The sequence below is a fragment of the Lithobates pipiens genome, unplaced genomic scaffold (genome assembly GCF_037356315.1).
Source record: "Lithobates pipiens isolate NorthernLeopardFrog02 unplaced genomic scaffold, aLitPip1_a1.2 Scaffold_19, whole genome shotgun sequence".
In the NCBI taxonomy this organism is placed as follows: domain Eukaryota; kingdom Metazoa; phylum Chordata; class Amphibia; order Anura; family Ranidae; genus Lithobates; species Lithobates pipiens.
In genome coordinates this window covers 562,154,765-562,179,365 of record NW_027507764.1, presented here as the reverse complement: position 1 = coordinate 562,179,365, position 24,601 = coordinate 562,154,765, and the positions used below count along the sequence as shown (strand labels likewise).

The 24,601-nt window shown below is 43.8% G+C and overlaps 1 protein-coding gene across 2 annotated transcripts in view; it reads left to right on the top strand.

Annotated features, from left to right (window-relative positions):
• Positions 1 to 17,754, top strand: part of ADCY8 (adenylate cyclase 8) — a 437,831-nt gene extending 420,077 nt beyond the window's left edge. For both annotated transcript variants that reach the window (XM_077493354.1, XM_077493353.1), the window contains 2 exons: positions 8,681 to 8,795; positions 17,203 to 17,754. In XM_077493354.1, the coding sequence (XP_077349480.1) occupies positions 8,681 to 8,795; positions 17,203 to 17,690 (603 nt within the window). In that variant the 3' untranslated portion in view covers positions 17,691 to 17,754. The remainder of the gene's footprint in view (positions 1 to 8,680; positions 8,796 to 17,202) is intronic.
• Positions 17,755 to 24,601: the final 6,847 nt, after the last annotated feature.

The following is a 24,601-nucleotide window of genomic DNA, read 5'->3' as shown; positions in this document are numbered from 1 at the left end:
AAAAAACATTTTTTTAATTTTTAAAAAATGTTTTTGTTTTTTTTACTATTTTTTTTTATACTGTGACCAAGTATAAAAAAATAGTGTCACTATGGTTACAATGTACTGCCCTGGGGATATGATCAGGATTTATTTATTTTTTACATGATTGCTAATAACAGTGATTATCACTGGTATAAAGAATCATTTTTTATGAATGGCATGCATTCATGTGCCATTGTGTATAATTGTGATAGCTGTGATCGAGTACAGTTATCACATGATACAGGTCCGCTGTGATTGGCTATCCCAATAGTACACAATGAATGGCTATGAATGAAAGTCATTGTGTACAATTGACACTGGCTGTGATTTGTCACAGTGATCACATGGTACCAGTTCCGGCCCAGTACAATGATCTGTCTTCCGTTGTGCTTACACAGTGGATCACAGATTGTGCTGTCTACTACCAATGTAAGCAACATTCTTCCCACTGACCACCAATGTAAGGAACATTCTTCTCAATGACCACCAATGAAAGAGCATTTTTCCTACTGACCACCAATGTAAGGAACATTCTTCCCACTGACCACTAATGTAAGGAACATTCTTCCCACTGACCACCAATGTAAGGAACATTCTTCCCAATGACCATCAATGAAAGAGCATTTTTCCCACTGACCACCAATGTAAGGAACAATCTTTCCACTTACCACAAATAAGAGAGCATTCTTCCCACTGACCACTAATGTAAGGAGCATTCTTCCCACTGACCACTAATGTAAGGAACATTTTTCCCACTGACCACCAACGAAGGAGCATTCTTCCCACTGACCACTAATGTAAGGAGCATTCTTCCCTCTGACCACTAATGTAAGGAACATTCTTCCCACTGACCACTAATGTAAGGAACATTCTTCCCACTGACCACCAACGAAGGAGCATTCTTCCCACTTACCACCAATGCTACCAAAACAAGGTGCCTGCCAAAAACGTATTCTCTGTGCACCCCTCTGAAACTGATTTTGCAAAGAAGAATTTTCTGGCTATGAAAGATCACAGCAGAAAGTTGCATTTTCCGCTCTTAGATCGGACTTTTCAAAAGTCCAGATTGTCTGACAGTTTCATTTTAGGTGCACAGGTCAAGCTGAGTTCAGGGAACAAAACCATCATGTCTTGGTCGTATCCATGAAAACCAGATGGCCAATTGTTGCCTTATCTTCTCCTGAGTGGCTGCCATTTTCTGAGCAGAATGCTTACAAATAGGCGAAATGATGTCATTCCCCCACAAGAGGCACTTCTCCGCTAATGCAATTTTGCAGCACTTAGCAAATAAACCATAATGTCTTGAAAATGTCACACGGGCTTTCAAGAAGATGTTTTTGTGAGCTTCACTCTCCGTAGTTTGTACAATGTCTCTCCTTGTGCTCATCAGGCAGTCCTGAGACTACGATGTATGAAAACTAATGGCACAGCGGAAATTGTTGCCCAAAACAAGCTGTTACCTTCATGAACTCCACTTTCCACAGATGTACATTTTGTCTGATTTCTCAATACATTTCAAACTGAGCTGTTGTCCATTAAACCGGTCTTTTACTAGCATTGGACTTTGGTAGCAATACAACATTTTGGAAACCTTGCAAAAAGATCTGAACAAATTAATGGGGTGGGGAACTACATGGCAAATGAGGTTCAATGTAAAAAAAAAAAAAGTAAAATAATGCATTTGGGTGGCAAAAATATGAATACAATCTATACACTGGGGGGAGAACCTCTGGGGGAATCTAGGATGGAAAAGGACCTGGGGGTCCTAGTAGATGATGGGCTCAGCAATGGCATGCAATGCCAGGCTGCTGCAAGCAAAGCAAACAGAATATTGGCATGCATTAAAAAAGGGGTCAACTCCAGAGATAAAACGATAATTCTCCCACTCTACAAGACTCTGGTCCGGCCGCACCTGGAGTATGCTGTCCAGTTCTGGGCACCAGTCCTCAGGAAGGATGTACTGGCAGCAGCAACAGTCACTGGGATCTTACATTTAGGTCTGTACTCACAATGTCCCTGGATTCCTCCTTCCAATATCACACAGACATTTCCCCAGTGAATTCTTCAAACCGGATCCTCAGTGAAATCCCTTCCTTGGCTTTAGAGATTAATTTCAAACAGGTCTCCCAGCTTTAGCATAGCTGGGACCTCAATGAGCACAGGTAGAATTTCAGTTGGGCTTCCTGAAAGGGCAGCAACCCTTCAGGCAGGGAACTTGTCCTCCTGGGCAAAACAAGGCAGATTATTTATGCACTCCCCATTTTGAGCACCCTCCCCCAGAGATTGGCTGAGACAACATAAATATTTGCTGATTTGCCTTTCCAGCCCACTACATTCTAGAATCCTCCAGGAGGCATGGGGAAACAATCAAACCCGTGGAGCACAGAACTGCCCATAGCAATCACAAGCTGCTCTACTGATTACAGTGGAGCTAAAAAAACTAAATTTACCTAGCTCTCCTAGCAACCTATCTAGGAGGGTGGTATATAAGCATGATACAACTCCTTGGAAACAGGGGAGTCTGGCCTGCCCGGATCTATATACATACTATATTTCTGCTCTGCTTACCCATGGCCATGGCTAATGGCAGATGAGACCAATGTAGCCGTGATGTTGAAAGTGGCTTTTTTGGGGCCCTATTAAGGCACTCCGTAATTTATTGTATCCTGGAACCAAGGTGCTGCTTTCTCTTGCTCACTCCATGAGGGCGCTTATTAAAGCCTGATGCCTCCAGAACCCCAGGTCCCCTCATAAGTGGTCCCCCCGCACACCATTGTGGTACAATCCCAATCTTGCTGAATTTTTCTTTTTTCAGGACCCAGGGGTATGGGCTACTAGAGGGATCATGTATCTCAGCCATATCTGTGACAATGGCACCCTTAGGAATTTCGACTCTCTAAAACAGTGAACCTTGGCACCCCAGATGTTTTGGAACTATATATCCCATGATGCTCCACTACACTGCAGAGTGCATGAGCATCATGGGAAATGTAGTTCCAAAACATCTGGGGTGCCAAGGTTCGCCATCACTGCTTTAAAAGCTCAGTTTGGCTTACCCAATTGCTATCTATTCCATTATCTCCAGCTGTGCCATGCCTTTCAAATGCAATTTCATGGCCACCACCTTAGTGTCGAGGAATCTGACTTGGAGAGCCTATTGTGCAATGATTACTTACAAAAAACAAAAACAGTATCAAATGTATACAAAGCTCTTCACCTATCCATTCAAGTTGGCTTGGAGAGGTTGCTGGCTGGCTGGAGAGCGGAGGCTCCAGACATGGACAGTGAGTACTGGGAGGACGTTTGGGATTATCCTATGCAGCAACTGGTCTCAGCTAAAGGCAGATTTATCCAATTTAAAGTGGAAGTAAACCCATTAAATTAACAGTTTCAAAAAACAGTTACATTCCCGGCATGCCATAAATGTAACTGTTACATTGGTTGTGCTCTCAACCAAACTGTTACACCATCCAATGGCTGATGTCATAACTGATCACATGTGCAACAACATGGCAGTTGAAGATTAAAAAGAGGTCAATATGGCAGCTTCCTTGGCTGAAAATGATAGGAGGGTTTACTTCCACTTTAAGATACTTCATAGGGTTTATATTACAACTCAAAAGTTGCATAGGATCTACCCAACCCTCCCAGCCACATGTTGGCGCTCTCCGGAGCATCCATGTTCTCTGGCTGTGTCCACAGGTTTTGGAATCAAGTCTCTGAGTGTATACACAAAAGTACCTTAATATCGGTGCCACTGACTGTATTCTAGGCTTAGTACACTTATTGGCCATGTCTAAAGCAATGAGAACGCTAATAGGTTTATTGTTATTTATTGTTCGCAAAGCCATTCTGCTTAAATGGAAATCGCCAGCAGCGCCGACGCTTAACTTTTGTAAAAATCTGGTTAATTCAGCTATACCATCGTACAAATACACTTATGAATCTAGGATTTGTCCAAAAAAGTTTTCCAAAATATTTGTTATTTAACTGGCTCCCACCCGTCCTATAGACGAATGACGCCGGGACCGACCTCTCGCGATCCGGGCGGACGGCATGATCTGTCACCGGCTGCGATGGCTGATCTCTGCACCCGCTGCCAGTGCCATGTAACCTCACAGCAGGTCACATGACAGTTGTAAACAATGGATGGCTTCCTTTCAAGCCATCAATTGTATACAATTGTGTTGCTAACTGATTGTTCAGTGTGATCACATGGTACAGACTTGGCCAGTCACGACCCATCTGTGCCATGTGATCAGCTGTGGCCATTTACAGCTAATCACAACAAAACAAACTGAATGAATTGATTTCATTTAGTAAAATTCTTGCATATAGCAATGAAATTCCCAATGTGTAAACAAAAAAAAACAAAAAACTGATCACTTCCCCAGAGTAGTACAATGTTACTATGGTTACATTATATTACTCTGGTCACAGTGTGTTAAAAAAAAAATCATAAAAAAAAAAAAAAAAACGGGGTTAAGTGTGTTCCCTAGGTGTTTTCTAACCATAGGGGGGATGGTCTGCCAGGGACATGACAGAGATTACTGCTCCCGATCACTGGGAACAGAAGATCTCTGACATGTCATTTGGCAGAATGGGGAATCGCCTTGTTTGCAGTTCCCCCGTTCTGCCTCTGTACCCATTGAGTCCGCAGGACACACGGCACGAGTCAGGCGGACGCGCTGCTATCCTCCTCGCACAGATAGACATACAGGGACGTCGGTTTGCACAGGAGAGCCGACCTGCCACAGTAAATGTACTTGAGCTGGTCGGCAAGTGGTTAAAGCAGTATTAAACCCAAATGCAAAACATTTGTTATATTGTAGCTTACCAATTCTTGAATGTGAAGGCTGCAATGGTTTTCTTTTTTTAGGCTCTCTTTTTTTTCTATTTTCATCTGGTTATCCAGCCTGTAATGCCGTGTACACACGGTCGGACTTTCCAGCAGAAAAAGTCAGACGGAATGATTTCATCGGGTATTCCGATCGTGTGTGGGCTTCAGCAGACTTTTTTTTTTTTTTTTTTAATTCTGATGGACCTAGAAATAGAACATGTTTTAAATCTTTCCGATGGAATGAATTCCTATCGGGAAAACCGTTCATCTGTATGCTGTTTTCCGACAGATCAAAAACGACGCAAGGGCAGCTATTGGCTACTGGCTTTTGAACTTCCTTTTTCTAGTCCCGTTGTGCGTGTTTTACGTCACCGCGTTCTAAACGATCGGACTTTGGTGTGATCGTGTGTAGGCAAGTCCGTTTCAGTGGAAAAAAAATCAGAGTTTATTCTGAAGGAAAAACTGGTCGTGTGTACGCGGCATAAGTCTGTAGTTTTTCAAAAGAGCAAGCTCTCCTGCAGATGCCTCAGTTACAGAGATAGGACAAAAACATTTAACACTGACAGGGATGCTTACAATTATCCACATTTAATTTATTCATGTGAAACCTTTATCCCAAAAGGAAAAAACAAAACAGTTTGCAGGAGAAAGTATTAGCTGGAGTTCAGCTTCAATTTGTTAGTGTATTTAAATCTGCTAGTCCATCTAACACCCCCCCCCTCCACCCTCCAATGTTGCTGTCCAAAGGAACCCCCTGTGCTCCTTGATCCAGAGTGGGGGCGCTCTAAATACAGGAGTTGTTTTACTGGGCAGATCACTAGGTGAAAACAGAGGGGAAAAACCACCCAACAAAAAAAAAAACTAATGCAACCACGACATCTAATGATTGGTAAGCTGCAATATATTACATTTTTGGTTTGGGATTTAATACCGCTTTAAATAAGACAACGCTGTCTATAGCACAATAAGTTCCAAATTCTACTGCAGGTATTTTAGCCAGTATTTTAGCCAGTAATTGCTGTTTATCCAAACCAGTGCTATATGGTCCCTGTACTGTGGGCAATCAGGCAGCAGCATCAGATAAAATCGAGGTCTCATCATATCACAGCGGTAGCAGCAGCATAATCCGCGGTGTGCAGGAATGGATGTGCTATCTCGGTGGGCTCAGGTGCTTTCCAGCAATTGAAAAAAAGGGGGAGTCAGTTCTGTTCCCTCCACAATAAACAACTTCCATAGCGCTCTGTCCTTCTAGCATGTAGACCGTTGATGTAAATGTAACAATCAAACCTTGCAAGAAGATCTGAACAAATGAATGGGGTGGGCAACTACATGGCAAATGAGGTTTAATGTTGAAAAATGTGAAATAATGCACTTGGGTGGCAAAAATATGAATGCAATCACTGGTGGGGGGAACCTCTGGGGGAATCTATAATGGAAAAGAACCTGGGGGTCCTAGTAGATGATAGGCTCAGCAATGCCATGCAATGCCAAGCTGCTGCAAGCAAAGCAAACTGAGTATTGGCATGCATTAAAAAGTAGATTAACTCCAGAGATAATTCTCCCACTCTACAAGATTCTGGTCCGGCCGCACATGGAGTATGCCATCCAGTTCTGGGCACCAGTCCTCAGGAAGGATGTGCTGGAACTGCAGAGAGTCCACTGAAGGGCAACAAAGCTAATAAAGGGTCTGGAGGATATTAGTTATGAGGAAAGGTTGCAAGCACTGAACTTATACACTCTGGAGAAGAGACGCTTGAGAGGGGATATGATTTCAATATACAAATACCGTACTGGTGACCCCACAATAGGAATAAAACTTTTCAGTGAAAGGGAATTTAATAAGACACGCAGCCATTCACCAAAATTAGAAGAAAAGTAGTTTAACCCTAAACTGCATAGAGGATTCTTTACTGTTAGCCCTTGTACACACGGTCGGACATTCCGACAACCAAATCCGTCGGATTTTGTCCGAAACTGTTGCACACACACGGTCGGACAAAGTTGTCGGAAAATCCGATTGTACATAACGTGATGACGTTATTTCGTTATGACGGGACTACGTTCAGGCTAGTAGCCAATAGCTTTGGTGTAGGAATTTGATCTGAGCATGCGTGGCACTTTGTCCGATCGGAATTCTCTACACATGATCGGAGTATGTCCGATCGGAGCATTTTGTCGGAAAATTTTACCAACAAGTTGGAAAACTTGGTCCGATCGGACACATTCCTTCGGAATCTCCGACCGTGTGTACAAGGGCTAAGAGCGGTAAGGATGTTGAATTCTCTTCCACAGGTGGTGGTTTCAGCGGGGAGCATTGATAATTTCTAAAAAACATATAGATTAGAACCTGAACGACCACAACATACAGGGATATACAATGTAATACTGACATTAAATCACACACATAGGTTGGACTTGTGTTTTTTTTAAACCTCGCCTACTATGTAGCTATGTACCTATGTACTAGGCATAACAGTCTGGGTCCCCTGGAAGCCAGGAGTGATGAAGTGTGAATCAGGGCCCCTGCCTTGGCCACCAGCAAGGGTATGAGAGTGCACTTGTGACGGAATAACGTAGTTGCCCCTGAAGGCCACAGTGAAGGTCTTACCTTGTGGGTCTGTTGAGTTTTGGTGCGCTTTCAGAAAGTATACCAAACCTACAAGATATAATAGAAGTCTAAGGGTCCTTTCACACGGACGATCCGTTCAGGTCCGCCTGTCAGTTTTTCAGGCGGACCTGAATGGATGCTCCATAGAGCTCTATGGAGCGTCGGATGTCAGCGGTGACATATCCGCTGACATCCAAGCCGCTCCGATCCGAAAAAGTGTGACGGAGGAAAAAGCTATTTTTCCATCCGTCATCGGAACGGGTGACGACGAACACTGCGGTCCGTCACTGTGCAAGCGGATATCCACGGGGCGGATCATCACTCCGCCCCATGTGAAAGGACCCTAATAGAAGTCTATGGCTCAATGCAGCTAATCCGCAAGAAAGCCGCAGGTGTACAGCACTGCATCTGCAGATCAGTAAGAAAGCAGCCTAATAACCCTTTTTTATAAGCGCTAATATGCCCATTGCAAAAGTGCAGTGTATGTGATGTTTAATACACTGGCCTTTTCATCTTCCTGTTGCTGCTGGCATCGCTCTCCAGGAGGCTAGAAAGGTCCCAGGTGAGGTGCACTTGGTATCACTCTGTCTAGGACAGGTGCCAGTGCTACAGAGGAAGCATCAGCTTCTGCGGCTCCTACTCCCTCCCCGGCCTCCTGCTTCCTCTGCTTCTGGACCCGGCTCCATGCAATCTGATGCTTTGGGATGCCGAGTTGGCAACCTGTTGCTTGCCGACCCACCATCCCAGAGCATGGGCATACACTTCCCTGGTTTGAGGTTGAGGGCCACATCAGAGGGCTCAGAGGGCCATATGTGGTCTGCAGTCCACAGGTAGAGCACCCCTGGTTTATGGTATATAGTGCCCTGGCAAAGTGGACATCTGGTTTGGGTTTACATCCGGTTAGGGTTTACATCTACTTAAAGTAACACTGTAGAGTTCACTAGAAGAGGACAATTTTCAAATCAGTGGAGTGAATATTGCCTGGCTCAGAAAAAAAAATGATGGTTTTGGCAACAGTATGGTTATATCTAGGAGGGGAAGACATTAAATGTCAGCATTTCAAAATGATGTCAATACTACCCATGCGGCTGATAGGTTGTACACTCTAAGCAAGCCTACAGAATGTTATTGAAGGTTAATAAAAAAAAAAAAAAATGAAAGAAACTGCAGCCAAACATGACTAATGTTTGTAATTTTGTATTATGCAGCAATGTGAAGACAAATGGGGTCATTTGTGTGCCGTGGCTGATTTCTCCATCGCACTGAATGAAAGCATCCAAGAGATCAACAAGCATTCATTCAACAACTTTGAGCTACGCATTGGTAAGTGTCATGGGTAGATAAAGCAAACAAACAAACAAAACAAGATAGATAGAGAGCGTGGCAAGGAAATATTCCATACAGTGTTTTTTGTTCCCAATTCAGAATCTTTCAGCCATTGCATGCCGAGGAGGTAGTTGAGGTGTTGCACATAAAGAAAGACTGTTTATAGGTGAGCTTTTCCTATACCGTGCAAGAATACACAGCATACTAGCACATTATGGCATACTTACCTGTTAGTGTACCCTCCTCCAGGAGTAAACTGGTTTTGGTGATTTAGGTGACAAATAGAAAATTCCTTCACTTTGGAGGGATTTTCAGTCACTTCCTGTTTGGCCATAGGACAGGAAGTAAAGGGAAATCTCCCCAGTGGAACACAGATATTTAAAAAAAAAAAAAAATTACAATTATATCAAATACTTAAAGTATGTTTCCTTTTCTGGTGCCAATCCATGGCAGTGTACCTGTGATAGTGCTCCACCTCTAACCCAGGGGAGGATCCAGAGTCTAGTCTCGGGAGGGGCCCTGCCAGAAAATATATATTTTTGTGGGCAATTTATTGGGGAATTGGCTGGTGTTGGTGCTTCAGTCATCCTGGCACCATGGTTGTTATGGTGTCAGGAGGATTGAAGTGCATTATTTCTATTGTTACATTGTTATACAAACTTAAACGGTTAAACTCACAATGCAGAATCAGTGGAACCCCCAAGTGTGTCACTTGGCACCGTCACCTGCCACCAGATGCAGATTGTCACTTGCCACCATCACCTACCACCAGATGCGGATTGTCACTTGGCACGTCACTTGCTTCAAGTTGCAGATTGTCACATGCCACGTCACCTGCCACAAGTTGCGGACTGTCACTTGCCACGTCACCTGCCACAAGTTGCGGACTGTCACTTGCCACCTCACCTGCAACAAATTGCGGACTATCACTTGTCACGTCACCTGCCACAAGTTGCGGACTGTCACTTGCCACGTCACCTGCCACAAGTTGTGGACTGTCACTTGCCACGTCACCTGCCACAAGTTGTGGACTGTCACTTGCCACGTCACCTGCCACAAGTTGCAGACTGTCACTTGCCATGTCACCTGCCACAAGTTGCAGACTGTCACTTCCCATGTCACCTGCCGCATGTTTCGAATTGTCACTTGCCACAAGTTGCAGATTGTCACTTGCCACGTCACCTGCCACATGTTGCGGATTTTCACTTGCCACTTCACCTGCCACATGTTGCGGATTTTCACTTGCCACGTCACCTGCCACATGTTGCGGATTTTCACTTGCCACTTCACCTGCCACATGTTGCGGATTGTCACTTGCCAAGTCACCTGCCACACGTTGCGGATTGCCGTCTTAGCCACCCGCCCACAGAGCCCCCCGCTCTCTCACCTGTCCACTCACTCACAAACAACTAATTTCTGGGGGGGGGGGGGCTGCTCTAACCACTCCCTCAGGACCTGAATGACTTACAAGACCTTCCTGAGGTCTAGGTTAGGAGGTCGGTGGGGGAAGGCATCAAGCTACCAGATAAGCAGTGGAGAAAGTTATAGGTTCGGCTCACCTTCAGCTACTCCTCTTTCTGGACTTTTTTTCTTTGTACGTGAATGGTGGCTGGAGAGATGGCTAGAAGCTTCAGAAGAAGGGTTGTCCTCATCCAAATACATATATCACTTTGCAGATCTCTTAGCCCTTGTACACACAGTCGGAGAATCCATCAGAATGTGTCCTATCGGACCGTGTTGTCGGATAATCCGACTGTGTGTGGTATGCATCGGACTGATTCCGTCGGAATATCCGTCGGACCCAATTTTCCAACTTGTTGGAAATATTTTCCGACCAACTGGTTCGATCGGAAATACTCCGATCATGTGTAGAGAATTTTGATCGGACCAAGTGCCACGCATGCTCAGATCAAATTCCTACATCAATGCTATTGGCTATTAGCCTGAACGTAGTCCCATCGTAACGAAATTACGTCATCATGTTCTGAATGATCGGATTTTTCGACAACGTGTGTATGCAACAGATTCGGACAAGATCCGACAGATTTGGTTGTCTAAATCTCCGACCGTGTGTACAGGGGCTTAGACCTTTCACAGCGTGTATGGCAGGGCTGAACAATCAAAGCAACCTGCATCAGAAGCACTGTTTTTTTTTTTTTACACTTACCAAATCTGTTGGTCCCTTACCTATTATGCATATGAGGGTCTTGTGTTGGTGGTGACTGACTCCTGGCTCATTAGAATGAGGCAGCCAGACAGAAAGATAGTTGAGAGAATAGATAGAAAAGGATTAATGATATGAAGAGAAGCCAAAAACATAGACTGCAGCAACGTACAGAGTTTCCTGGACCAGCAAGACAGACAAGACCAGCAGAGTCTTTCAGCAGGGATAACTAAATTTTTCCTAGAACCAAACAGCCAACACTAACCACCACCTAACCACTATTATTAACTCGCCCTGTACCCACAGATTAAGGGTTCACTTTCCCCTGTCCAAAATTGGCGCATCTCCTGCACTCTACTTGGCAAGCAGCACGCCATCATTGCCAGTGCTGGCCTCTGGCCAGAAAGAACCAGTGCGTGTGTACACCCCAGAAGATGGTGGCAATGCTAGGATACCAAGCCAGGCCAAGACCAACACCAAGGGTAAAGAACGGGAAAAAAGGAAAGAGGAAACGCAACAACACAGCTCACTGCCAAAAACAAACCAGCAAATTCAGTATATTAAATACCAGGACTGGAGGGAAAGAGTTAGCCCCGGTTCGCATTTATGGGAATTGGATGCATTTTGAACCATGCCCAATTTGCCTGACATGTGAATCAAAAGGCTTTTCTATTGAGTTGGTTCATGTATGTGCAGGCCGGCCATACTACGATTTCAAAAAGAGTCCAGTGCGATTTTCAGCTCAGTTCAGGTCCAATGTCATAAACTTTAACATTTCGCACCTGAATCACACCTGAATCAAACTTGAACCGCTGAATGAAGTCGCACTGGATGGGGCTTGAAATCATGATGCAAACCGACTCCGTACATATGTGAACTCAGGCTTAAAGAGCTTCTGTGCACAGACTCACCTGTGTGAAATCAAGAGGAAAGCTGCATAGCTTAGGAAAGCTGGCCACCCCATGCCCTGAAACTTTGCAGACATTTCTCATGGAAGCAGATTTCGTTCCAATTGAGGAAACACTGCAATGCACCAAGCAATGCCCCAAGGGAACATCAGAAGAGGCTCCCAGGCTGTTTAGCAGCTCAAGACCTGGGACTGCATCTAGGGGAGGCTGAACCCAGACGGAAAAATTCTCTAGGCAGTATACTGAGGGCATTAATCATCTTTCTTTTATGCTATTGACTGGTGTTAAGAGAGTGGTTAGAGGCAGAGCTCTATCAAATGTATGCTGCCCTGGTGGCGCCAATAAAAAAAAAATTGCCTTTAGTTCTCCTTTAAATGGAAGTAAACCCTTCCAAACAACTTTGACCTACAGGTAAGCCTAGATTAAGGCTTACCTGTAGGTCCAAGTAATATCTCCTAAACCTATATGGTTTAGGAGATATTTGCCCGAAAATGGGCACCGCTGTCTACGGCGCATGCGCCGTAGACAGCGGCGCGCAGGCGCACTAAATGTGGCAAGTCCAAGAATGGATTTGCCTAATTTGTCGACTCCCGTGCGCATGCGCGGGAGTGACGTCATCGCAGCTCCGCCGAATGGCAGCGTCGGAGCCCCGAGACGCGACTCCCGTGCGCATGCGCGGGAGTGACGTCATCGCGGCTTCTCCGCTGTCATTCGTCGGAGCTGCGAGAGACGCCACCAGCAAGATGGATGCGGCGGACTACAGGTGACAGCGGCAACTTCGCTGGCTCCTGTGTCAGGTAAGTGACACATAATGAGCTACTATGCGATGCATAGTAGTCCATTATGCTTTACCTTTGCAGGGAAAAAAAGAGGAAGTAAACCCATCAGGGTTTACTTCTTCTTTTAGGTTCCACTACTTGTATGCCTGACATTTTTTTTATTGTTCTGGATCCTTCTTGAAAATTAACTTAGTTATCAAAAAAAAAAAAAGAAATACATGTACCCAGTGAAGTGACTGGCTTCAGGTGATACTCAGAGATTAACCACTTCAGATCCAGGAGGATTTGCCCCATTCCTGACCAGGCCATTTTTTTGCGATACGGCACTGTGTCACTTTAATTGACAATTGCGTGGTCGTGCGACGTTATACCCAAACAAAACCCGTTATACCCAAACAAAAATGTATGTTCTTTTTTTCCCCCACAAATAGAGCTTTCTTTTGGTGGTATTCTGCAGGTTTTTTTTTTTTTGCGCTATAAACAAAAAAAAGAGCGACAATTTTGAAAAAAAACACAATATTTTGTACTTTTTGCCATAATAAAAAAAGTCTTCATCAGTTTAGGCCGATATGTATTCTTCTACATATTTATGGTAAAAAAAATTGCAATAAGCGTATATTGATTGGTTTGCGCAAAAGTTATAGCATCTACAAAATAGGGTATAGGTTTTTTTTTTACTATTTTTTTTTTTTTTTTTTTTACTAGTAATGTGATTTTTATCAGAACTGCGACATTGCGGCAGACAGATCGGACACTTTTGACATTTTTTTGGGACAGTTGACATTTATACAGCGATCAGAGCTAAAAATAGCCACAGATTACTGTATAAATTGAATTGGCAGGGATGGGGTTAACACTAGGGGGCCATCAAGGAGTTAACTGTGTTCCCTAGGTGTGTTCTAACTGTGGGGGGGGGGGGGACTGACTAGGGACACAGATCTGTCTCTACTCCCCTGACAGGACGTGGATCTGTGTGTTTAGACACACAGATCCACGCTCCTGCTCTGTCACGAGCGATCGCGGGTGATGGGCGGACATTGAGCCTGCCGGGCATTCACATTGGCACCAGGGACACACGCACCTGCTAGATCATCTAAAAGGAGTGACGTATACCTACTGCGATTTGCGCAGCCGTGACAACCTGCTGCAGTATAACTGCAGTGGCTTACCGGCTAGCGGTTAAACAAATCCTCTTAAATAAGTTGTACCTGTTTATCTACAGCTGTCTTTCCCCTACATCCATTCTAAGTGCAGAATTTACACATCATCTCTCAGTTCTGAAAAGAAGAGGGCGGAGATTTAAAGTGACATCAGTGGGGAGAGCTCTGAGAGCTGATTGGAGGGAAGGGACACACCCCCTTCACACTCAAACAGGAACAGCTGAGCCTGTCAATCAGCTCGAGGTCCTTCCCCTGTCATCATTTTTCTCTTGGTGGTAGAAAAATTAATCAGAAATTATTTATGCTGATAGCAGAGGAACGAGACAGCCGGCAGAAATGGCACTTAGTGCTCTGGACTGAGACAAGTACACACTATAGAGGGATATGCTTTGTTCATATTTCATGTCTGAGGTTTACAACCACTAAAAGACTTTACGAGCCCACTTGGTATGCTGAAAAGGTACCATATATCCCTAGTTCCATACATATTTACTGCTGTTAATCCCAGAAATTCAGCCTTTGCTAGGTGATTAAATGAAGATTTTTTTTGCCAGATGGTTGATTCATGCTTTAACAAATACAGCTTCATGATTGTAAAATAAAAAGAACAAATTTAGATGTTATGGGGCTATTGGTCTTCCAGAGACTGGCGGAGATGCGGCTCGCATACTAACTGAACTATCAGTGAGTCTTCGGGAAGGTCATAAGTCTGAATTAATGAGGTGTATACAAATGTAGCAAGTGTTCAGTGCGTTGTGATCAGGACCTTTACATTGTGACTCATACTGGTGTCAGTAAAACGCATCACACAGGCACTTTGCAAGAGGCTCATTATTCTACACTAGATGCATAAAGCAAGATAGCAAGTCTTGGCCTGGCTAAATAGGGACAATCTACTAATCAGTAAATCTGCATTTACTGATTGGACCCTTTATAGGAGAAGCGAAAGCTGCCATTGCAAATAGCATTTTCAGAACTAGGTCAGCATGCTTGGCTCCTCTTCAAAGTTTTAATTGGAAAGTTACAGGTTCTTTTGAAAAGCAACCCCCTCAACCATTGATACTCCCCTTGCCTGTGGTCCCCTGATGCTCAATTTCTCCTTAGGAGTTGGGAGTCTTGTGTGTCAGAGGGCTTAGGAGCTTACTCAAGGTTAAAGTGGTAGTAAACCCCACTGTGTGATTTCTACCTACAGGTAAACTTTATTAAAATAAATATCTCCTAAACGAGCACCGTTTAGGAGGTTCAGAGGTGTCAAATTCAATTTCTTTGCGGGCTGCATCAGTATTAGGTTGCTCTCTAAGGGCCAGTTGTATCGGTAAGACTAGATGTCCAGAGCACCCCCCTTTATATCAGTTGTCAAGAGTGTCGCCGCCGCCATACCGTTTCAGGATTCCAGGCATTCCAATGGTGTGGGTGTTTTCTTGAAGCACCTTGGGGTGGGTGTTTTCTTGAAGCACCTGAATAGAGCCAGAGCCAGAGGCTCCAATAGGCTTCAAAATAGGGTGGGCTCAGGGCGCAGAGCATTGCAATACGAGCCCAGCCAGGTCCGTGACACTAGCGAATGAATATTCGCTATTCTTCCTCATTCTCCTCCCAGCCAATTAGGAATGCCCGTATTGGCCAGGGGGTCTTAAGACTCCCTGGCCAATCATGTCTCAGGACAAACTTCCTGTGTCTATTCGGCCAGAAGGAGAATGTCTCCTGTGTGTCCGCTGGAGCAGCCTGGCTCTTCCTTCTCCCTGCCTCCATGCCTCCTCAAGGTAAGGGTGACCATAATCGCTGCCATCTGTGTCTCCCGTGGTGGGGGTTGCTGTTTTGGATGACCCTCCATCTGTCTCCCGCGAAGGGGTTTACATGATCACCACTTTCTGTGTCTCCCACGGGGGGGTTGCTGTTTTGGATGACCCACCCCGTCCATCTCCCGCGGGGGGGGGGAAGTTGTGAGTGTTGGTTGTGTTCCCCCCCCCCCCAAAATAGTGAGCACCAGCCGCCACTGCCCTCAACCATCAAAAGTCAAGAGCCTCCCTCCACCCTCCATTATATCGCAGTGCTCCTCCCTTATCTTGTGACGCAGTCGGGCAGAGCTGGGAAGCAGGAAGGTGAGGATATGGAGGAGGACCAGAGAAGGGCTGGAGTCTGCTCAATGTGGAGACAAGGGGATCTGCCGCTGAATGTAGAAGTGCAGGATCTGATGGAGGAGTTCTGTTTTCTCCTCCTCTGTGCTGCCAACAGTTGAGACGGGGCAGAGACAAAGGGGGTGCCGCAGCTGAAGGAGGGCTGCGAGGGCCACATGAAATGGCCTAGCAGGCTGAATTTGGCCCATGGACCCTGTGTTTGACACATGTCATTTAGGAGATATTTGCTGCCTGGCAGCAGGTTGTGTCACTGGCGTATGCGTTCTTAAGGAACAGCATACTCATACCATTACTTCAGAGCTCTGTGTAGCGGCCGTCACGGGAGTGATGTGGTCGCAGCATGGCCGATTAAACTGCCGGAGCCTGCAAACTCTCTGAAGATTGGGCGAGGATATAAGCCCCACCAGTGGTGACAGAGCACCACTGGAGGGCTTAGTGTCAAGGTAAGTCTTTCATAATGTGGTAGTATGTGATGCATACTAGCACATTAGGATATAACCTTGCAGGAGGAATTTTTTTTGTTTGTTTTCAGAAGTTTACTACCGCTTTAATAACTTCCCGCTCTACTGTACAGTGTTCATGTTTGGGCCCCTCAGGCCTAAACACTTCATTTTTGGAGGAGGTTACATGTTTCACCATACTGGGAGGCGCCAGATATTTCCTGAGGACTCCAAAGGAGAGGCAGACAAGACAAAGTAGTCTCTACAGAAGTGATCTCCAAACTGCAGCCAGGGGGTCAAATGTGGCCCTTAACTTGCCTTTATCTGGTCCTTGAGACACTATTTCACCAACTGGTACCAATAATGGAGCACTAGTCTTCTCATTGATATCAACAATGGGGCACTATCCCTCCCATTAAAACCAATGAAGGGGCATTGACACTGGGGCATTTTCTACTTCCACTGCCCACAGTCCAACCCCACTAATGTCCGAAAGACAGTAAATTGGCCCTTTGCTTTGAAAGTTTGGAGACCCCTCCGCTAAGGGAAAATAGTTGAGGAAGGCTGATATATAGTATACCTCTTTGCGTCTCCCCTTGACAGCCAAAAGTTGACGTTAAGTTAAAAGGTGTAAATCCAGGGTAAAGGTATTTTTTTCAAAGTAAATTTTAACTAATTATTGTGCATGATACAATTAGAGGTCAATTTGCCCAAATTTTTACTTTTGCATAAAATTAAATTTTGCTCTTCCTCAGTTGTAACAGTTTTTATTATTTTGCCAAAATTTTAATTTCTTTCACTTTTTTTTTTAATTTCAGGAATAAGTCATGGATCGGTTGTTGCTGGTGTCATCGGAGCTAAAAAGCCCCAGTACGACATCTGGGGGAAAACCGTCAACCTGGCTAGCAGGATGGACAGCACGGGCGTCAGCGGCAGAATACAAGTGCCTGAAGAAACGTATCACGTCTTGAAGGACCGCGGCTTTGCGTTCGAGTACCGGGGAGAGATCTATGTCAAAGGCATAAGCGAGCAAGAAGGAAAAATCAAAACTTATTTTCTTCTAGGAAGAGTTCAGCCAAATCCGTTAATATCACAGCCAAAAATAATCACCGGACAATACTCCCTAGCTGCTGTCGTACTAGGACTTGTCCAGTCTCTTAACCGGCAGAAACAGAAACAGATCCTTAATGAAAATAACAATTCCGCCATCATGAAGGGACATTATAACCGGCGGACACTATTGGCCTCCAGTGGTTCGGAGGCTGTTACGCAAACAGATGGAGCCGATAAACCCGAATTGCCATAAAACACCATCTTTTTTTTTTTCTTTGAGTTCATTTTTTGTATTTCTTTTATATATAAATACACAAATAAAGACTTATAATTTTTTTACAAAAAGTTTGTGTTTCTTTTTCCTATTTTTATCATAAACTCATAAAAAATGTGTAAAAAAATAATAATAATAATTTTAAAAAAAGTGGACATAACACAACAAAGCCAGGTAAACTCTTTGTGATGCATGGCACTACATAAGGATTCTCAACTGTTTTTTTTTTTATAACAGGAGAGGGTTGTTGACTGCCTGAAAACCCCTGAACCTGTGGGACCAGGGTTTCCTTTTTTTCTAAAGCACTATTTCTCCTTTTTTCTGTCGCATTAATCTTGAAAAGTAAGCAACATCTCAAGGTATCCCAGTCTAAAATGTAAAAAATGTAAATGCTACTTATCAGTGGGAAACCTGAGCCTGGTATGATGCACAAACTACCAAGAGACTTTATGAAATTTACAGCCCTCCTCCATATCAGAGCTTCCCTTAACATCAGAGGTTCCGCCATCACATCTGAGACCCCCCATCACATCAGAGGTTCACCCATCACATCAGAGTCCTCCCTTCACACCAGAAGTTAATCCATTACATGTGATGGCCCCCATCACAGCAGAGTCCTTCCTTCCCATCAGAGGTTCCCCCATCACATCAGAGGTTTTCCTAACCCCATGAGATGCCCCCACCCCCATCCCACCAGAGTCCTCCATCACATGAGATGCCCCCATCACATTAGAGTCCTCCCTTCACATAGGAGGTTCCCCCATCACATTAGACCCCCATCACATCAGTGGTTCCTACATCAAATCAGAGCCCCCCATCATATCAGAGGTTCCCCCATCACATTGGACCCCCCATCAAATCATAGGCCCTCCATCACATCAGTGGCCTCTCATCACATTAGAGTGCCTCCATCATATCAGTCACCCCTTCATATCTGAACCCCCCCCCCCATCACAATCTATCACAGTCCCTCCATCAGCATGGGTTTTGCCCCCATCACAAAGACTCCATTTACATCAGAGCCCTACCTTTTGGCTGTAAAAGCACGGCGGAGTGGGGAGGTGGAGGAGGCAGAGTTCTACAGTGACTTGCAAAAGTATTCACCCTCCTTGGCTTTTTACCTATTTTGTTACATTACAGCCTTTAGTTCAATGTTTTATTTAATCTGAATTATAAGTGATGGATCATCAGAACACTAGTCTAAATTGGTGAAATAAAATTTGAAAAATATATACTTAAAACTATTTTTCAGAAATAAAAAACTAATAAATGGCATGTGCGTATGTATTCATCCCCTTTGTTATGAAGCCCATAAAAAGCTCTGGTGCAACCAATTACCCTTAGAGGTCACATAATTAGTGAAATGATGTCCACCTGTGTGCAATCTAAGTGTCACATGATCTGTCATTACATATATACACCTTTTTGAAAGGCCCCAGAGGCTGCAACACCTAAGCAAGAGGCACCACTAACCAAACACTGCCATGAACACCAAGGAACTCTCCAAACAAGTAAGGGACAATGTTGTTGAGAAGTACAAGTCAAGGTTAGGCTATAAAAAAATATCCAAATCTTTGATGATCCCTATGAGCACCATCAAATCTATCATAACCAAATAGAAAGAACATGGCACAGCAGCAAACCTACCAAAAGACCAAAACTCACGGACCGGGCAAGGAGGGGATTAATCAAAAAGGCAGCACAGAGACCTAAGGTAACCCTGGAGGAGCTCCACAGCAGAAACTGGAGTATCTGTACATAGGACGACAATAAGCCGTACGCTCCATAGAGTTGGGCTTTATGGCAGAGTGGCCAGAAGAAAGCCATTACTTTCAGCAAGAAACAAAATGGCACCTTTTGAGTTTGCGAAAAAGGCATGTGGGTGACTCCCAAAATGTATGGAGGAAGGTGCTTTGGTCTGATGAGACTAAGAATGAACTATTTGGCCATCAAAGAAAATGCTATGTTTGGTGCAAACCCAACATATCACATCACCCAAAGAACACCATCCCCACCGTGAAGCATGGTGGTGGCAGCATCATGCTGTGGGGAAGTTTTTCAGCAATCAGGACTGGGAAACTGGTCAAAGTTGAGGGAAAGATGGATGGTGCTAAATACAGGGATATTCTTGAGAAAAATCTGTACCACTCTGTGTGTTATTTGAGGCTAGGGCGGAGGTTCACCTTCCAGCAGGACAATGACTCCAAATACACTGCTAAAGTCCAGTGCTTGTGGCACCTTGGAGGAACCCAGATGGTACCCTGATTGAGAAACACTGTTCTAAAGTGTAGATTTCCATGAGTTACATAGTAGGCAAGGCTGAAAAAAGACACAAGTCCATCAAGTCCAACCTATGTGTGTGATTTTATGTCAGTATTACATTGTATATCCCTGTATGTTGTGGGCATTCAGGTGCTTATCTAAAAGTTTTTTGAAATTATCGGTGCTCCTCGCTGAAACTACTGCCTGTGGAAGAGAATTCCACATCCTACCCACTCTTAGCCCTTGTACACACGGTCGGACATTCCGACAACAAAATCCGTCGGATTTTGTCTGACGGATTTTGTCCAAAACTTGTGTTGCATTCACACAGTCAGATAAAGTTGTCGGAAAATCCGATCGTTCAGAACGTGATGACGTTATTTAGTTACGACAGGACTACGTTCAGGCTAGTAGCCAATAGCTTTGGTGTAGGAATTTGATCTGAGCATGCGTGGCATTTGTCCGATCGGAATTCTCTACACATGATCGGATAAAGTCCGATCGGATCATGTTGTCGGAAAGTTTTATAGCCAAGCTCTCAAACTTGGTCTGTCGGATATTCCGACGGTAACAGTCCGATGGAGCCCACACTCTGTCGGATTATCCGACAACACGGTCCTATCGGATATTTTCCATCGGAATGTCCGACCGTGTGTACAAGGGCTAACAGTAAAGAACCCTCTATGCAGTTTAAGGTTAAACTTCTTTTCTTCTAATTTTTGTGAATGACTGCATGTCTTATTAAATTCCTTACTATACTTACCTTGGGTTGAGGTCGATCCATGAATTAACTTGGGTACAACCAGCCTGTCAGATTTTTTGCATGTGATTACTGGCCGTGCCCCCTAATGAGGGGTATTTGGATTGCAGGAAAAAGAACATGTCAGCATTACCATATCATGTTATTATTTAAAGACAAAACGTGTTTCATTTTTCCATTAACAAAAAAACAACACTGCTCCTGAGTAGCCTCATGTGACCTAATGCCTAGGCAGTCTGGATTCCATGGTCTCTGCCTACCTAGGGCATTGTAGAGGTTTCATGTTATTAGAGACAGCAAGAGTCTTTTATTTTCAAGCAGACAGACACTATCTAAAGACGTAGAATTGCTGGGGATCACAGGGTCAACATGAAACAACTGTGAAGTAGAGCAACAGAGTGCAGAGGGGACATTTGGTGACCTGATGTTCCCTTAAAGAGAACTTGTTACTTGCACTATGCTATTACACAGGGGGCTTGTATGTACCCACGTGATAGCAATACAGTAAAGTAAAAAAAACTGTTTGATAAAGTAAATGAAAAAAAATAATGTATTCTGCCTACCCCCAGATACACACACAGGCATCCTGTAGGCACATTTACGAAAACTATGTGCGCCACAATGTGTTGAAAGAGACAGACGGATTTTTTACGTGCCGCAACAGACTCAAATCAGTGTTAAAGTCCTTATAACATTATTTATAAATTCACACTTTTTTTTTAAATAAACAGTTACAATCTAAAATGCACATGCCAAAGCAAAACCAATCTCCCTTCTCCCCCCCTTCACGGGTTACAAAGATAACCCGTGAAGGCCAATACCTCAAGATAACCCAACAAGTCATAAATAGAGACTTTGACAAATCTCCATGTTATCGGGAAGGCCTCCAATAGCAAGTATTACAACACGAGTACATCAACGCATTTTGCGGGCATACCTGCTTCTTCAGCAGAAATATTTCAAAACTGAAAACAAAAACATATACAGTAAATACATCAGTAACATAATACAACAATGTACATTAGATTGATCATGTGATTTGGCACAGACTATCACTCACTGAAACATTTCAAGGATCCACACAATCCAAAGAGGGAAGATGTCAGGACTAATGTGTGGGTGTTTACGACATCCAGAGGGGTTATAAGAGGTGGTGGCTGTTCTTGGGGTACTATCTTTTGGACACATTTAGGTGTTCCATTCTGCAGTGGCGGCATGGCAGTATGGCGGACTAGGTGAAATATGCTATCCCTGGGCAAGTCATAGTGTTTGGGAGGTTTAAGGCTTCAGTTTAGCCATACCATATTTGCCTCTATCCTAGGTTCTTTGTTAATTGGCTTTGGTCATAACATCCATTGTGGAGTGGATATCATCAATTTTTCTGAGTAAAGGTATACATTCTGGGCATCCTGTCTGAGTTTTGGGCATTTATTGAATTACAGTTTCTAGTTAGACCATCTGTTGTTTATGATCCTAGGTTTGGGCTCTAGATTCCTTTGTTCTTCAGGTCTGGACTTATTGGTGTTTTCTTATTTTACACTATCCAGGGTAAGCTCATTGTTATAATAGGGGCACTATATTTGCACTTTGGGTGGTGATAAATGCAGAAGTGTTTGATGGTCAGGTTTCTTTTTGGGTCACCAACAATTGGATTTTGCCTGGTCTTTGGGCAATAACATCTGAGCAGATTGAATATTGGTCCAATGGGCCAGGGCTTTGTGTCCTCTCCCCCTTTGCCACCCCCCCCCCCCCATTTGGAGTACATATTGGATGATTGAGACTGGGGTAGCCTTTTTTATTATAGGTGGATGTCCTATTGATTAGTCTTTAATACATGTACTAGGGGGGTGCCCTTAGCATTGTTTTATTTTATCATATACCTCTCTTCCTCGCAGCCATTGCCTCTTTAGCCCTCACACTTTCCCAGGAGGAGGTGTTGCGGGACACTAGTCCTGGCATCTTCCCTGTTTGGATTGTGCGGACCCTTAGAATGTTTGAGTGATATGTAATGTAATGTATGAGTGATAATGTGCGTCAAAGAGCATTATCAATCTAATGTACATTGTTGTATTATGATACTGATGTATGTATATGTTTTTAATTTTGAATCACACCTCCCCCCCCCCCCCCCATTCCTATTGAAGAAGTGAGTTTGCCCTCTAAATGCGTTGAGACACACAAAATACTCATAATTGGAGGCCTTCCCCACTAACAAATGACAAAGGAAATTTGTCAAAGTTTCTATTTATGACTTGTTGAGGTTATAGCAACAAAAGGCAATAGGGACAGGTCATTCTTTTTCAAGGCAAAAATAGTGGCAAGTGGTGGGCTGTAGTAAAAAAAAAAAAAAAAGTTTTAACAGACAAAAAAAGTTTTACTTTTATGGAAGAGGGGGTGAGTGCAGGGAGGTTACATAAGTGTAGGTCTTTTTGAAGACCTTTGGAGAGTCTAATGAGCTTTTCAAGCAGCCCTTATGTTCAGTTCCTCAGGTCTGTTGTTGGATGATATCTGGATGTGAGTAACAGGTAAATTACTTCTCATACATTCTCTCGTAACCCAGAACTATGACCCGAGTCTCTGACTGCCTTCTGCAGCTTTCCAGTCTGTAATAACACCTATAACATTTCTGTAGTCTCAGACTATCTCCTCTAATAAATCTGCAGTCTTGGACCATCTCTTCTTGTATATCTGCAGTTTCTAAACATCTACCCTAATGTGTCTGCAGTCTCTGACCATCTCTTCTATGTCTGCAGTCTCTGAGCATCTTCTCTAATAAGTTTACAGTTTCTGACCATCTCCTCTAATTTGTTTGCAGTTCCTGGCCATTTTTCTCCAGCATGTCTGCAGTCTCTGACTATCTCCTTTAATATATCTGCAATCTCTGACCATCGCCTTTAGTATGTCTGCAATCTCTGACCCTCTCCTTGAGTATGTCTGCAGTCTCTCACCATCTCCTCTAATATGTCTACAATCTCTGACCATCTCCGGAGTATGTCGGAAGTCTCTGATCATCTCTTCTAGTGTGTCTGCAGTCTCTGACCATCTCCTCTAACATGTCTGTAATCTCTGACCATCTTCTTGAGTATGTCTGCAGTCTAAATATACAACATTACATACTGTATGCTTAATATCACATTTTGCCTTTTTATGCTTTCAGGAGCCTGCATTCTGAGGGCCCCCATACCTCATACGTTGACAACAACCACTGCCCCGTGCATTCTTTTTACCTGACTGCATTTCCATGTTGGTAGTGATAAAAGACTTGGTAACAATCACCCCTAAATGGGCTGTAAATTCCAGCTTCCTTTTATTGTCTGTCACCTCGATTACTCTGAAGTCTTTCTATTCATCGGCTTCAAGGGAACAACATTTCTGAACAATGGGGTGAAATCACTGTTGCTTGGGGGCACTGTGAAAGCTTCCTACAACTATGCAATGAATGTTGCGCAGTGTCCCTGATCACTTTAGTCACCATGAATGTTATTGTTCTCAAATTCATTGACAAGCACAGAGTCAAAGCCAACAATCACTGATGCTAACAGATAAATCACTGATGTTCTTAATAGAGTCTGTAGTAGACTATTGAAGGAATAGTAGTCTGAGTCAGTACCTGGATCCATCTGTATCAAAATGTTAGGAGGTAAAAGATTAATGGTGTGCGTAAAATGTGTATTATTGAGGAGATTTTCTATGTGACACACTTCCATGCCTTACAGATTGTACGTCACTCAGAGGACGAGGGTTGGCCAAAACCCTAACCATGAACTTCTTGAATTGGTTCCCTTTTAGTCTGTTAAATATTTCAAATACCATATTGAACATGTTTTATAATATCTGTTCCAGAAGATTCTAACTTCCTGTTGTATTT